Consider the following 15,932-nt stretch of genomic DNA (forward strand, 5'->3'; position numbering starts at 1 on the left):
ATCAACATTCAAAGCAGAATTACTTTCCCATTGTTCCTCAACTGCAGTGTATGATATACAATTTTCTAGCTCGGAGTCTCTACTTTTATCCAATGTTAAAAACAAAATTTGCCCACTGACAAAGAAATGATCAGTCTATAATTTTAATGGTAGGTTTATTTGAACAGAGAGAGACAGAATAACAACAAAAAAATCCAGAAAAACATATGTCAAAAATGTTATAAATTGATTTGCATTTTAATGAGGGAAATAAGTATTTGACCCCCTCTCAATCAGAAAGATTTCTGGCTCCAAGGTGTCTTTTATACAGGTAACGAGCTGAGATTAGGAGCACACTCTTAAAGGGAGTGCTCCTAATCTCAGCTTGTTACCTGTATAAAAGCACCTGTCCACAGAAGCAATCAATCAATCAGATTCCAAACTCTCCACCATGGCCAAGACCAAAGAGCACTCCAAGGATGTCAGGGACAAGATTGTAGACATACACAAGGCTGGAATGGGCTACAAGACCATCGCCAAGCAGCTTGGTGAGAAGGTGACAACAGTTGGTACGATTATTCGCAAATGGAAGAAACACAAAAGACCTGTCAATCTCCCTCGGCCTGGGGCTCTATGCAAGATCTCACCTCGTGGAGTTGCAATGATCATGAGAACGGTGAGGAATCAGCCCAGAACTACACGGGAGGATCTTGTCAATGATCTCAAGGCAGCTGGGACCATAGTCACCAAGAAAACAAATGGTAACACACTACGCTGTGAAGGACTGAAATCCTGCAGCGCCCGCAAGGTCCCCCTGCTCAAGAAAGCACATATACAGGACCGTCTGAAGTTTGCCAATTAACATCTGAATGATTCAGAGGAGAACTGGGTGAAAGTGTTGTGGTCAGATGAGACCAAAATCGAGCTCTTTGGCATCAACTCAAATCGCCGTGTTTGGAGGAGGAGGAATGCTGCATATGATCCCAAGAATACCATCCCCACCGTCAAACATGGAGGTGGAAACATTATGCTTTGGGGGTGTTTTTCTGCTAAGGGGACATGACAACTTCACCGCATCAAAGGGATGATGGACGGGCCAAATCTTGGGTGAGAACCTCCTTCCCTCAGCCAGGGCATTGAAAATGGGTCGTGGATGGGTTATCCAGCAAGACAATGACCCAAAACACACGGCCAAGGCAACAAAGGAGTGGCTCAAGAAGAAGCACATTAAAGGTCCTGGAGTGGCCTAGCCAGTCTCCAGACCTTAATCCCATAGAAAATCTGTGGAGGGAGCTGAAGGTTCGAGTTGCCAAACGTCAGCCTCGAAACCTTAATGACTTGTAGAAGATATGCAAAGAGGAGTGGAACAAAATCCCTCCTGAGATGTGTGCAAACCTGGTGGCCAACTACAAGAAACGTCTGACCTCTGTGATTGCCAACAAGGGTTTTGCCACCAAGTACTAAGTCATGTTTTGCAGAGGGGTCAAATACTTATTTCCCTCATTAAAATGCAAATACATTTATAACATTTTGGACATTTTGTTGTTGTTATTCTGTCTCTCACTGTTCAAATAAACCTACCATTAAAATTATAGACTGATCATTTCTTTGTCAGTGGGCAAACTTACAAAATCAGCAGGGGATCAAATACTTTTTTCCCTCACTGTATAGGGACTGAATCCAGGTGGTGGGTCTCAAATAGCAATATTATCATATATTCCTTACACAGGAGCAGGTCATGACCACAATGGCAAGGGTCTCCATGATGCCGGCGGTGCCCACGATCCAGGTGAGACGCAGGAACAGGATGACCCCCAGGATGTTCTGCAGGCAGGGCAGGTACACCCCAATTAACGTGCCCAACGCGGGACTCTGTGGAGGGAGAGAGGAGGGAGAGTGAGCGGAGAGTGAGAGGAGGGAGAGTGAGGAGAGTGAGAGGAGGGAGCGATGAGGGAGCGTGAGAGGAGAGTGAGAGGAGGGAGAGTGAGGAGAGTGAGAGGAGGGAGCGATGAGGGAGAGTGAGGAGAGGGAGTGATGAGGGAGAGTGAGCGGAGGGAGAGAGGAGGGAGCGTTGAGGGAGAGTGAGGAGAGTGAGAGGAGAGTGAGAGGAGAGTGAGAGGAGGGAGAGTGAGCGGAGAGTGAGAGGAGGGAGTGATGAGGAGAGTGAGAGGAGGGAGCGATGAGGGAGAGTGAGCGGAGAGTGAGAGGAGGGAGAGTGAGGAGAGTGAGAGGAGGGAGCGATGAGGGAGAGTGAGAGGAGGGAGAGTGAGGAGAGTGAGAGGAGGGAGCGATGAGGGAGAGTGAGAGGAGGGAGAGTGAGCGGAGAGTGAGAGGAGGGAGAGTGAGGAGAGTGAGAGGAGAGTGAGAGGAGGGAGAGTGAGGAGAGTGAGAGGAGGGAGCGATGAGGGAGAGTGAGGAGAGTGAGAGGAGGGAGCGATGAGGGAGAGTGAGGAGAGTGAGAGGAGAGTGAGAGGAGGGAGCGATGAGGGAGAGTGAGAGGAGGGAGAGTGAGCGGAGAGTGAGAGGAGGCGATGAGAAAGAGAGTGAGAGGAGAGTGAGAGGAGGGAGAGTGAGGAGAGTGAGAGGAGAGTGAGAGGAGGGAGAGTGAGCGGAGAGTGAATGGAGGGAGCGATGAGAAGGAGAGAGCGCAGGAGGTCAATAAGTAGTCAGTTATCAATCCTTCAACCAACAGACGGCGTGATTGTGTCTCAAGGGTCAACTAGTAATTATTTCTAGATTACATTTAAGATATTGCTTTTCATTAGGTGTCATGACACTTTACATTATACAGCACATTCGGAAAGTATTCAGACCCCTTGACTTTTTCCACATTTTGTTACGTTACAGCCTTATTCTAAAATTGATTAAATTGTTTTTTCCCCCCTCATCAATCTACACACAATAACCCATAATGACAAAGAAAAAAAGAGGTTTTTGAAATATTTTTGAAAGAACCTTTGGCACCAATTACAGCCTCAAGTCTTCTTGGATATGATGGTACAAGCTTGGCACACCTGTATTTGGCGAGTTTCTCCCATTCTTCTCTGCAGATCCTCTCAAACTCTGTCAGGTTGGAAGGGGAGCGTCGCTGCACAGCTATTTTCAGGTCTCTCCAGAGATGTTTGATTGGATTCAAGTCCCGGCTATGGCTGGGCCACAAAGACATTCAGAGACTTGTCCCCGAAGCCACTCCTGCGTTGTCTTGGCTGTGTGCTTAGGGTTGTTGTCCTGTTGGAAGGTTTTCATCAAGGATCACTCTGTACTTTGCTGCGTTCATCTAGTCTCCCAGTCCCTGCCGCTGAAAAACATCCCCACAGCATGTTGCTGCAACCACCATGCTTCACCGTAGGGATGGTTTTGGCCAGGTGATGAGCGGTGGCTGGTTTCCTCCAGATGTGACGCTTGGCATGCAGGCCAAATAGTTCAATCTTGGTTTCATCAGACCACAGAATCTTCTTTCTCATGGTCAGAGTCCTTTAGGTGCCTTTTGGCAAACTCCAAGCGGGCTGTCATGTGCCTTTTACTGAGGAGTGGCTTCCGTCTGGCTACTCTACCATAAAGGCCTGATTGGTGGAGTGCTGCAGAGATGGTTGTCCTTCTAGAAGGTTCTCCCATTTCCACAGAGGAACTCTGGAGCTCTGTCAGAGTGACCATTGGGTTCTTGGTCACCTCCCTGACCAAGGCCCTTCTCCCCCGATTGCTCAGTTTGGCCAGGCTGCCAGCTCTAGGAAGAGTCTTGGTGGTTCCAAACTTCTTCCATTTAAAGAATGGAGACCACTGTGTTCTTGGGGACCTTCAATGCTGCAGAAATGTTTTTGTACCCTTCCCCAGATCTGTGCCTCGACACAATCCTGTCTCGGAGCTCTATGGACAATTCCTTCGACCTCATGGCTTGGTTTTTGCTCTGACATGCACTGTCAACTGTGGGACCTTATACACTGTGCGCACAATTATTAGGCAAGTCAGTGTTTTGACCATATCATCATTATTATGCATATTTCCCAACTCCAAGCTGTATAAACTGGAATGCTTATTGGATTTAAGCGTATCAGGTGATGTGTATTTGTGTAATGAGGGAGGGTGTGGCCTAAGGAGATCAACACCCTATATCAAAGGTGTGTATAATTATTAGGCAGCTGCTTTTCCTCAGGCAAAATGGGCCAAAAAATAGATTTAACTGACTCTGAAAAGTCACAAATTGTAAAAAGTATTTCAGAGGGATGCAGCACTCTTGAAATTGCTAAGATATTGGGGCGTGATCACAGAACCATCAAATGTTTTGTTGCAAATAGTCAACAGGGTCGCAAGAACCGTGTTGAGAAAAAAAGACGCAAATTAACTGCCAAGGATTTGAGAAGAATCAAACGTGAAGCTACCAGGAACCCATTATCCTCCAGTGCTGTCATATTCTAGTAACGGGCACGGAGCTCCACTTCGACTCAGACGCCAGCAAGGTGGAAGTGGGGTACTGGTATGGGCTGGTATTATTAAAGATGAGCTAGTTGGACCTTTTCGGGTTAAAGATGGACTCAAACTCAACTCCCAAACCTACTGCCAGTTTTTAGAAGACACTTTCTTCAAGCAGTGGTACAGGAAAAAGTCTGCATCTTTCAAGAAGACCATGATTTTTATGCAGGACAAAGCTCCATCGCATGCATCGAAGTACTCCACTGCGTGGCTAGCCAGTAAAGGCCTTAAAGATGAAAGAATAATGACATGGCCCCCTTCCTCACCTGACCTAAACCCTATTGAGAACTTGTGGTCCCTTCTTAAACGGTTGATTTACGGTGAAGGAAAACAGTACACCTCTCTGACCAGTGTCCGGGAGGCTGTGGTTGCTGCTGCACAAAAAGTTGATCGTCAACAGATCAAGAAACTGACAGACTCCATGGATGGAAGGCTTATGACTGTTATTGAAAAGAAGGGTGGCTATATTGGTCACTGATTTTTTTTAAAAATGTTTATTTGTACATTTGGAGTTGTTTGTTTATTATTCTCACTTTAACAGATGAAAATAAACAAGTGAGATGGGGAACTTTTCGTTTTTCATTTAGTTGCATAATAATTCTGCACACTAATAGTTGCCCAATAATTGTGCACACACAGATATTCTCCAAAGAAAGCCAAAACCTCACTTTTACTTTCTTAAATATTCAGGTTTGAGGTTTATTAACATTTTGGATTGACCGAGAGCACTGTAGTTGTTCAATAATACAATTAATCCTCAAACATACAACTTGCCTAATAATTGTGCACACAGTGTATAGAGAGGTGTGTGTCTTTCCAAATCATGTCCAATCAATTCAAACTACCACAGATGGACTACAATCAAGTTGTAAAAACATCTCAATGTTGATCAATGGAAACAGGATGCACCTGAGCTCAATTTCAAGTCTCATAGCAAAGGGTCTGAATGCTTATGTAAATAAGGTATTTCTGTTTTTTATTTTGTAATTAATTTGCAAAAATTTCTAAAAAACCTGTTTGCACTTTGTCATTATGGGGTATTGTGTGTAGATTGTAAAATAAAACAAAATGTGGAAAAAGTGAAGGGGTCTGAATACTTTCTGAATGCACTGTATATTGGTAATCCCATCCACCACCATAGCGTACCACCTAACTATCATATTGCTCAGAATGCTGGGCTAGCCAACATCCCACCCACTGCCTATTAGAACAAAATGCACAACGAGCGAAAAGCATCAGAAAATGCTTTTACTAAAAAAGGGACTCTAGTCATTATAGCTTGAACACAGGTTTCTTTTCATGAACCATTAACATCAGGCTTTCAGCATGCTTATAGAGAAGGGCACTCAACATGTAATGCAATGACACAAATGACTGATGATTGGCTGAAAGAAATGTATAATAAACTCAGCAAAAAAAAGAAACGTCATCTCACTGTCAACTGCGTTTATTTTCAGAAAACTTAACATGTGTAAATATTTGTATGATCATAAGATTCAACAACTGAGACATAAACTGAACAAGTTCCACAGACATGTGACTAACAGAAATTGAATAATGTGTCCCTGAACAAAGGTATCTGGTGTTGCCACCAGCTGCATTAAGTACTGCAGTGCTTCTCCTCCTCATGGACTGCACCAGATTTGCCGGTTCTTGCTGTGGATGTTACCCCACTTGGATATGGGACCAAATACTTAACTTTTTACTACTTTTAATACACATAAGTGAATTTGTCCCAATACTTTTGGTCCCCTAAAATGTTGGGACTATGTACAAAAAGTGCTGTAATTTCTAAACGGTTCACCTGACATGGATGGAAATACCCTCAAATTAAAGCTGACAGTCTGTATTTTAACCTCATAGCAACTCTATAATTTCAAAAGTTCTAGAAAAAGGACATTTAGAATTAAATCTGAAGGGCAAGGCATCCCAAATCCACCATCGATACTCCAATAAATGTACAGTGAAGCAAACAGTCCCACCCTGTACCGTGATGGAACTTTCCAGAACTTGTATCACAGGCATCACCCTCACAGGTCCATTCCATCAAAAGGGAAGTTTCGCAAACAGCTCATAAAGGGGGCACCACAATTGTTAAAATTGTCCCAATAGAGTACCATCCCCTATTTGTCCAAAGTGGTAGCTACCTTTTTGACCATCTCTCAATCTAAACCAAAAGGAAAGTCCCACTGATCGTGGTCCGAGAGGGGAGGACAGGAAAGAGGTGTCAACTTTGCCCCCTTTCGCTCCATCCTTGGCACTCTTGAGACCAATTGGAGATGCCCATCTGGTCTCCGTGCAGAAAATGTGATGGGGCAACTGGCATGGGAAAGGGTTTGTGGTTACTGTGGAATTCCCGCACAACTTGGAAAACATTGTTGGACAGTGGGTATTTTCTTTGGATTTTAAGCAACAAACTGGTGTAGGACAACAACAACTTAATAAAAGGTTTCTCCAGGCTGGAACTGTGGGAGGAGACGTATAGAAGGCCTGGGTTGTTTGTGTCAGACATATGTAAGAGAATGAGGCCTTGTGTTCTTAAAAGGACAACACCAGATAAACAGCACCAGATAAAGCAACAGAACACCAAATAAATTCAGCCCAGTAGAAAAATAGATTGCTTGAATGATTATAAATCATGCTTTCACCCCAAGGACCCACAGGCCCCTTCAACTATCACACGGTCTCAGGAGGAGGTACTTTGCTCGGTCTATTAGGCAACACACGCAGACATTTTTTACATTTACATTTTAGTCATTTAGCAGACGCTCTTATCCAGAGCGACTTACAGTTAGTGAATACATTTTTTTTTTTATACTGGCCCCCCGTGGGAATCGAACCCACAACCCTGGCGTTGCAAACGCCATGCTCTATCAACTGAGCTACATCCCTGCCGGCCATTCCCTCCCCTACCCTGGACAACGCTGGGCCAATTGTGCGTCGCCCATGAGTCTCCCGGTCGCGGCCGGCTGCGACAGAGCCTGGATTCGAACCAGGATCTCTAGTGGCACAGTTAGCACTGTGATGCAGTGCCTTAGACTACTGCGCCACTCAGGAGCCCCAGACCTGGCACCCTATCTCATACAGTGAGGGAAAAAAGTATTTGATCCCCTGCTGATTTTGTACGTTTGCCCACTGACAAAGAAATGATCAGTCTATAATTTTAATGGTACATTTATTTGAGCAGTGAGAGACAGAATAACAACAAAAAAATCCAGAAAAACGCATGTCAAAAATGTTATAAATTGATTTGCATTTTAATGAGGGAAATAAGTATTTGACCCCCTCTCAATCAGAAAGATTTCTGGCTCCCAGGTGTCTTTTATATAGGTAACGAGCTGAGATTAGGAGCACAATCTTAAAGGGAGTGCTCCTAATCTCAGTTTGTTACCTGTATAAAAGACACCTGTCCACAGAAGCAAACAATCAATCAGATTCCAAACTCTCCACCATGACCAAGACCAAAGAGCTCTCCAAAGATGTCAGGGACAAGATTGTAGACCTACACAAGGCTGGAATGGGCTACAAGACCATCGCCAAGCAGCTTGGTGAGAAGGTGACAACAGTTGGTGCGATTATTCGCAAATGGAAGAAACACAAAATAACTGTCAATCTCCCTTGGCCTGGGGCTCCATGCAAGATCTCACCTTGTGGAGTTGCAATGATCATGAGAACGGTGAGGAATCAGCCCAGAACTACACGGGAGGATCTTGTCAATGATCTCAAGGCAGCTGGGACCATAGTCACCCAAAAAAAATTGGTAACACACTACGCCGTGAAGGACTGAAATCCTGCAGCGCCCGCAAGGTCCCCCTGCTCAAGAAAGCACATATACAGGGCCGTCTGAAGTTTGCCAATGAACATCTGAATGATTCAGAGGAGAACTGGGTGAAAGTGTTGTGGTCAAATGAGACCAAAATGGAGCTCTTTGGCATCAACTCAACTCGCCGTGTTTGGAGGAGGAGGAATGCTGCCTATGACCCCAAGAACACCATCCCCTCCGACAAACATGGAGGTGGAAACATTATGCTTTGGGGGTGTTTTTCTGCTAAGGGGACAGGACAACTTCACCGCATCAAAGGGACGATGGACGGGGCCATGTACCGTCAAATCTTGGGTGAGAACCTCCTTCCCTCAGCCAGGGCATTGAAAATGGGTCGTGGATGGGTATTCCAGTATGACAATGACCCAAAACACACGGCCAACGCAACAAAGGAGTGGCTCAAGAAGAAGCACATTAAGGTCCTGGAGTGGCCTAGCCAGTCTCCAGACCTTAATCCCATAGAAAATCTGTGGAGGGAGCTGAAGGTTCGAGTTGCCAAACGTCAGCCTCAAAACCTTAATGACTTGGAGAAGATCTGCAAAGAGGAGTGGAACAGAATCCCTCCTGAGATGTGTGCAAACCTGGTGGCCAACTACAAGAAACGTCTGACCTCTGTGATTGCCAACAAGGGTTTTGCCACCAAGTACTAAGTCATGTTTTGCAGAGGGGTCAAATACTTATTTCCCTCATTAAAATGCAAATAAATGTATAACATTTTTGACATGCGTTTTTCTGGATTTTTTTGTTGTTATTCTGTCTCTCACTGTTCAAATAGACCTACCATTAAAATTATAGACTGATCATGTCTTTGTCAGTGGGCAAACGTACAAAATCAGCAGGGGATCAAATACTTTTCCCCCCTCACTGTATATAGCTCTGGTGGGGCACCAATAGGGTAACATTTCGGACACAGACCTGCATTCACTACTTGCTATTTTGGCCACACTTCCACAAGACATCAACTTTCTGTGAGAAATATGAGATGCATGTGTTTTTGATGTTGTGTTGGTGTGATGCCTTTATTGGACGGTGTAGTGGTGGCTTTATGGGAGGGTGTGGTGGTGGCTTTATGGGAGGGTGTAGTGGTGGCTTTATGGGAGGGTGTAGTGGTGGCTTTATGGGAGGGTGTAGTGGTGGTGGCTTTATGGGAGGGTGTAGTGGTGGCTTTATGGGAGGGTGTAGTGGTGGTGGCTTTATGGGAGGGTGTGGTGGTGGCTTTATGGGAGGGTGTGGTGGTGGCTTTATGGGAGGGTGTAGTGGTGGCTTTAGGGGAGGGTGTGGTGGTGGCTTTAGGGGAGGGTGTGGTGGTGGCTTTATGGGAGGGTGTGGTGGTGGCTTTAGCGGAGGGTGTGGTGGTGGCTTTAGGGGAGGGTGTGGTGGTGGCTTTATGGGAGGGGTGTGGTGGTGGCTTTATGGGAGGGTGTAGTGGTGGCTTTATGGGAGGGGTGTGGTGGTGGCTTTATGGGAGGGTGTGGTGGTGGCTTTATGGGAGGGTGTGGTGGTGGCTTTATGGGAGGGTGTGGTGGTGGCTTTAGGGGAGGGTGTGGTGGTGGCTTTAGGGGGAGGGTGTGGTGGTGGCTTTAGGGGAGGGTGTGGTGGTGGCTTTATGGGAGGGTGTGGTGGTGGCTTTAGCGGAGGGTGTGGTGGTGGCTTTAGGGGAGGGTGTGGTGGTGGCTTTATGGGAGGGTGTGGTGGTGGCTTTAGGGGAGGGTGTGGTGGTGGCTTTATGGGAGGGTGTGGTGGTGGCTTTATGGGAGGGTGTGGTGGTGGCTTTAGGGGAGGGGTGTAGTGGTGGCTTTATGGGAGGGTGTGGTGGTGGCTTTATGGGAGGGTGTGGTGGTGGCTTTATGGGAGGGTGTGGTGGTGGCTTTATGGGAGGGTGTGGTGGTGGCTTTATGGGAGGGTGTGGTGGTGGCTTTAGGGGAGGGTGTGGTGGTGGCTTTAGGGGAGGGTGTGGTGGTGGCTTTATGGGAGGGTGTGGTGGTGGCTTTATGGGAGGGTGTGGTGGTGGCTTTAGGGGAGGGTGTGGTGGTGGCTTTAGGGGAGGGTGTGGTGGTGGCTTTAGGGGAGGGTGTGGTGGTGGCTTTATGGGAGGGTGTGGTGGTGGCTTTAGGGGAGGGTGTAGTGGTGGCTTTATGGGAGGGTGTGGTGGTGGCTTTATGGGAGGGTGTGGTGGTGGCTTTATGGGAGGGTGTGGTGGTGGCTTTATGGGAGGGTGTGGTGGTGGCTTTATGGGAGGGTGTGGTGGTGGCTTTAGGGGAGGGTGTGGTGGTGGCTTTAGGGGAGGGTGTGGTGGTGGCTTTATGGGAGGGTGTGGTGGTGGCTTTATGGGAGGGTGTGGTGGTGGCTTTAGGGGAGGGTGTGGTGGTGGCTTTAGGGGAGGGTGTGGTGGTGGCTTTAGGGGAGGGTGTGGTGGTGGCTTTATGGGAGGGTGTGGTGGTGGCTTTAGGGGAGGGTGTGGTGGTGGCTTGCTTGAAGCATAAAAAATATAAAGCCAACAATGATCAATTACACAGTAGCTCACGCAGGCAAACAAAGTGAGCATGTTTACATGTCCTTCGTGCTGCACACTGAATGTTTGCTCTGGTCAAAGACCCTTTTCTGGAATAATTTATTCAGCAGTTTTTAAAGGGCACCATTAAATCAACAGTAAATATGTAAGATGGGATACACTAACCAAGTGAGGACATTTATAGACTTGAAACAATGGGCTGTCCTATATACGGACAGTCTAAGCCAGGCTATTTCCTCCACACTGGAGAACACCCACACGTTGGGAGGATTATATTTGCCTTGTAATTATCACCACTATCAGAGTGTAGGAGTCTGTTGTGCTTAGAAGTTGACTTGTGTCACTAAAAGTGTATCTGGAATTGAAAAACATTGTTGTCCACACCTTGACTGGTTTCTTACTCTTGGCTGGCCCCTCGTCATCATCTGCTTCCTCGTGCTCTTTGACCCCCTGGGTGAGGTTGGTGTAGTTGGCCAACTTGTTGAGCAGCGAGGACACCATGGGGTTGCTGTCCATCTCTTCCTGTGAAGCAAACAAAGACCTTAACACAAAAAAGTGTCCTAACACATCTTGGCATGCATGCATGCTCTCTGCATAAGGGTCAGTGAAATAACCCTCATAACAGGAGGAGTGGTGGGTGAAATGATCCAGAGGAATGTAAAAATTGTACACAAATCAAATAAGATTTGGAATAGTTTTGCTGGAGTGAATTATAGTAGAGAAGTAGAAATAGATTTCATAGTCCATAATTCACATTATTAATAGGATTTAGTATAAGGGCTCGCTACCCCAGAGAGCATAGGCATGACAGGGAACGCCCCTTTCTTCACATTTAACCCATCATCAACAGCCTAGGTCAAAGGTCATATTAAATACACCACAGATAACATTATCTATAAATCAAGGGTATTGGATGTTGACAGTTACCTCGAAGAGGGCCATGTTCTTCCCATCGTATAGATTCCCTTTGTCATGTTCTGTGTTGTTTATGAACGGACTGCTTTCCTTTGGCATGCCGTCACCTAGAGGAAGCAGAAGAGACCGTTTGTGAAAAAAACAAGCCTCCTTTGTAGTCAAGTGGAAGAGAAAAGATTAAAGTGACTGTTCGGCTGAGGGAAGTAAATGGTTGACATTAGAGTAGATGAACTGGCCGTTAACCAGAGGTCAACATTAAATCAGAAGAAATAACCAACTAGTTTGTTTGGAAGACAACACAACGACTCCAACTGTCCCTTCAGTGAGTTTCAGGTCAGACCCAGAGTTGTTCTGTAATGGGACGTGAAGGGCCATAATGTTGATGGATGTCTACACTCTGGTGGTAATAGTTCATTGATCCAGCTATTACAGCTTGTAATGGAGTAGAACACATATCCTCCTCATGGTTTACATTTCCATTGATTACATTGGGTTGGAGGCTAAAAACAGACTAGATTTGACTAATGCTTAAAAACCTGAAGAAAATAGAATGTCAATAAAATACTAAAACTACCACCGCTATGGAGGGCAGCGGCAGTGCCAAGTGGAGATCATTCCTATTGAGTTACTGTAGTCTCTCATTTCAAATCTGCTGTGTTTTAGTGTTAGCGTCAGTCTGGCTAGCTGATAGTATCAACAGAGCGAAAACTACAGAATGAAGGGGAATGAGTTGGTTTGGTCTGTGTTAAAACGCCAACCAGGCCTTAAAGCCGACTTGTCATAACAATCAAAGAAAATGAGAGGCAACTGTAGCAAATGACTCAAACTTAGGATTATGTAATGCTAAATAACATTACCTCAGAAAGGGTTGATAAGATGTTTTAGGACCTACTAAATCGCATTAAGCAAATCACTACAAGATATTTTACAATACAATGCTCTACATTGCTCACCTTGCAACAATTAAAGAGTCATCTTAAATATGCAGGCATAATTCATCCCATATCTTGAATCTAAAGGAGGAAGTCCTGAAAATGCTACCTTAGCTAATGACAATGCAGTTTTCAAAGGCTAATAGTGTAACCTTTCCTCTTGTGGGGGCTCATATATCAACACACAGCATACTGGAAGGTGGCGGTTTCATGTAACTGGCCACAACGTTCTAGCACCAAACTGTGAGCCGAGCCGGCACTTTACCCAGCATTCTGCAGAGCAGCAAATGTTTTGAGTACGCGGACTAGTGTACTAGATAGCGACTAGATGACTAGATACCACAGGCCTACGCACAGCGCTATGAAGAGGCCATGTGTCAACACACCTGATAGCCAGAGTGACTCCTGTTTCAACACACCCGATAGCCAGCGTGACTCCTGTTTCAACACACCTGATAGCCAGTGACTCCTGTTTCAACACACCCGATAGCCAGAGTGACTCCTGTTTCAACACACCCGATAGCCAGAGCGACTCCTGTTTCAACACACCCGATAGCCAGAGTGACTCCTGTTTCAACACACCCGATAGCCAGAGTGACTCCTGTTTCAACACACCTGATAGCCAGTGACTCCTGTTTCAACACACCTGATAGCTAGTGACTCCTGTTTCAACACACCCGATAGCCAGAGTGACTCCTGTTTCAACACACCTGATAGCCAGAGCGACTCCTGTTTCAACACACCTGATAGCCAGAGCGACTCCTGTTTCAACACACCTGATAGCCAGATTGACTCCTGTTTCAACACACCCGATAGCCAGAGCGACTCCTGTTTCAACACACCCGATAGCCAGAGTGACTCCTGTTTCAACACACCCGATAGCCAGAGTGACTCCTGTTTCAACACACCCGATAGCCAGAGTGACTCCTGTTTCAACACACCCGATAGCCAGCGTGACTCCTGTTTCAACACACCCGATAGCCAGAGTGACTCCTGTTTCAACACACCCGATAGCCAGAGTGACTCCTGTTTCAACACACCCGATAGCCAGAGTGACTCCTGTTTCAACACACCCGATAGCTAGAGCGACTCCTGTTTCAACACACCCGATAGCCAGAGTGACTCCTGTTTCAACACACCCGATAGCTAGAGCGACTCCTGTTTCAACACACCTGATAGCCAGCGTGACTCCTGTTTCAACACACCTGATAGCCAGAGTGACTCCTGTTTCAACACACCTGATAGCCAGAGTGACTCCTGTTTCAACACACCCGATAGCCAGAGCGACTCCTGTTTCAACACACCCGATAGCCAGAGCGACTCCTGTTTCAACACACCCGATAGCCAGAGTGACTCCTGTTTCAACACACCCGATAGCCAGAGTGACTCCTGTTTCAACACACCCGATAGCCAGCGTGACTCCTGTTTCAACACACCCGATAGCCAGAGTGACTCCGGTTTCAACACACCCGATAGCCAGAGTGACTCCTGTTTCAACACACCCGATAGCCAGAGTGACTCCTGTTTCAACACACCCGATAGCTAGAGCGACTCCTGTTTCAACACACCCGATAGCCAGAGTGACTCCTGTTTCAACACACCCGATAGCTAGAGCGACTCCTGTTTCAACACACCTGATAGCCAGCGTGACTCCTGTTTCAACACACCTGATAGCCAGAGTGACTCCTGTTTCAACACACCTGATAGCCAGAGTGACTCCTGTTTCAACACACCTGATAGCCAGAGCGACTCCTGTTTCAACACACCCGATAGCCAGAGCGACTCCTGTTTCAACACACCTGATAGCCAGATTGACTCCTGTTTCAACACACCCGATAGCCAGAGCGACTCCTGTTTCAACACACCTGATAGCCAGCGTGACTCCTGTTTCAACACACCTGATAGCCAGAGTGTCTCCTGTTTCAACACACCCGATAGCCAGAGTGACTCCTGTTTCAACACACTCGATTGCCAGAGTGTCTCCTGTTTCAACACACTCGATTGCCAGAGTGACTCCTGTTTCAACACACTCGATTGCCAGAGTGTCTTCTGTTTCAACACACCCGATAGCCAGAGTGACTCCTGTTTCAACACACCCGATAGCCAGAGTGACTCCTGTTTCAACACACCTGATAGCCAGAGTGACTCCTGTTTCAACACACCTGATAGCCAGAGTGACTCCTGTTTCAACACACCTGATAGCCAGAGTGTCTCCTGTTTCAACACACCCGATAGCCAGAGTGACTCCTGTTTCAACACACCCGATAGCCAGAGTGACTCCTGTTTCAACACACCCGATAGCCAGAGTGACTCCTGTTTCAACACACCCGATAGCCAGAGTGACTCCTGTTTCAACACACCCGATAGCCAGAGCGTCTCCTGTTTCAACACACCTGATAGCCAGAGTGACTCCTGTTTCAACACACCTGATAGCCAGAGCGTCTCCTGTTTCAACACACCCGATAGCCAGAGTGACTCCTGTTTCAACACACCTGATAGCCAGCGTGACTCCTGTTTCAACACACCTGATAGCCAGAGTGACTCCTGTTTCAACACACCCGATAGCCAGAGTGACTCCTGTTTCAACACACCTGATAGCCAGAGCGTCTCCTGTTTCAACACACCCGATAGCCAGAGTGACTCCTGTTTCAACACACCCGATAGCTAGAGCGACTCCTGTTTCAACACACCCGATAGCCAGAGTGACTCCTGTTTCAACACACCTGATAGCCAGTGACTCCTGTTTCAACACACCTGATAGCCAGAGCGTCTCCTGTTTCAACACACCCGATAGCCAGAGTGACTCCTGTTTCAACACACCTGATAGCCAGAGTGACTCCTGTTTCAACACACCTGATAGCCAGAGTGACTCCTGTTTCAACACACCTGATAGCCAGATTGACTCCTGTTTCAACACACCCGATAGCCAGAGTGACTCCTGTTTCAACACACCTGATAGCCAGAGTGTCTCCTGTTTCAACACACCCGATAGCCAGCGTGACTCCTGTTTCAACACACCCGATAGCCAGAGTGACTCCTGTTTCAACACACCTGATAGCCAGAGTGACTCCTGTTTCAACACACCTGATAGCCAGATTGACTCCTGTTTCAACACACCCGATAGCCAGAGTGACTCCTGTTTCAACACACCTGATAGCCAGAGTGTCTCCTGTTTCAACACACCTGATAGCCAGCGTGACTCCTGTTTCAACACACCCGATAGCCAGAGTGACTCCTGTTTCAACACACCCGATAGCCAGAGTGACTCCTGTTTCAACACACCCGATAGCCAGAGTGACTCCTG

The 15,932-nt window shown here is 46.7% G+C and overlaps 1 protein-coding gene across 5 annotated transcripts in view; it reads right to left on the reverse strand.

The window, feature by feature from the left end:
* LOC121549719 (solute carrier family 12 member 7-like) overlaps positions 1–15,932 on the reverse strand; it is a 94,454-nt gene that overhangs the window by 39,611 nt on the left and 38,911 nt on the right. For all 5 annotated transcript variants that reach the window (XM_045210402.1, XM_045210401.1, XM_045210405.1 and 2 more), the window contains exons 2-4: positions 11,709–11,803; positions 11,166–11,303; positions 1,705–1,851 (exon numbers count right to left, since the gene is read on the reverse strand). In XM_045210402.1, the coding sequence (XP_045066337.1) occupies positions 1,705–1,851; positions 11,166–11,303; positions 11,709–11,803 (380 nt within the window). The remainder of the gene's footprint in view (positions 1–1,704; positions 1,852–11,165; positions 11,304–11,708; positions 11,804–15,932) is intronic.

Source organism: Coregonus clupeaformis, chromosome 34, assembly GCF_020615455.1.
Source record: "Coregonus clupeaformis isolate EN_2021a chromosome 34, ASM2061545v1, whole genome shotgun sequence".
Lineage (NCBI taxonomy): Eukaryota > Metazoa > Chordata > Actinopteri > Salmoniformes > Salmonidae > Coregonus > Coregonus clupeaformis.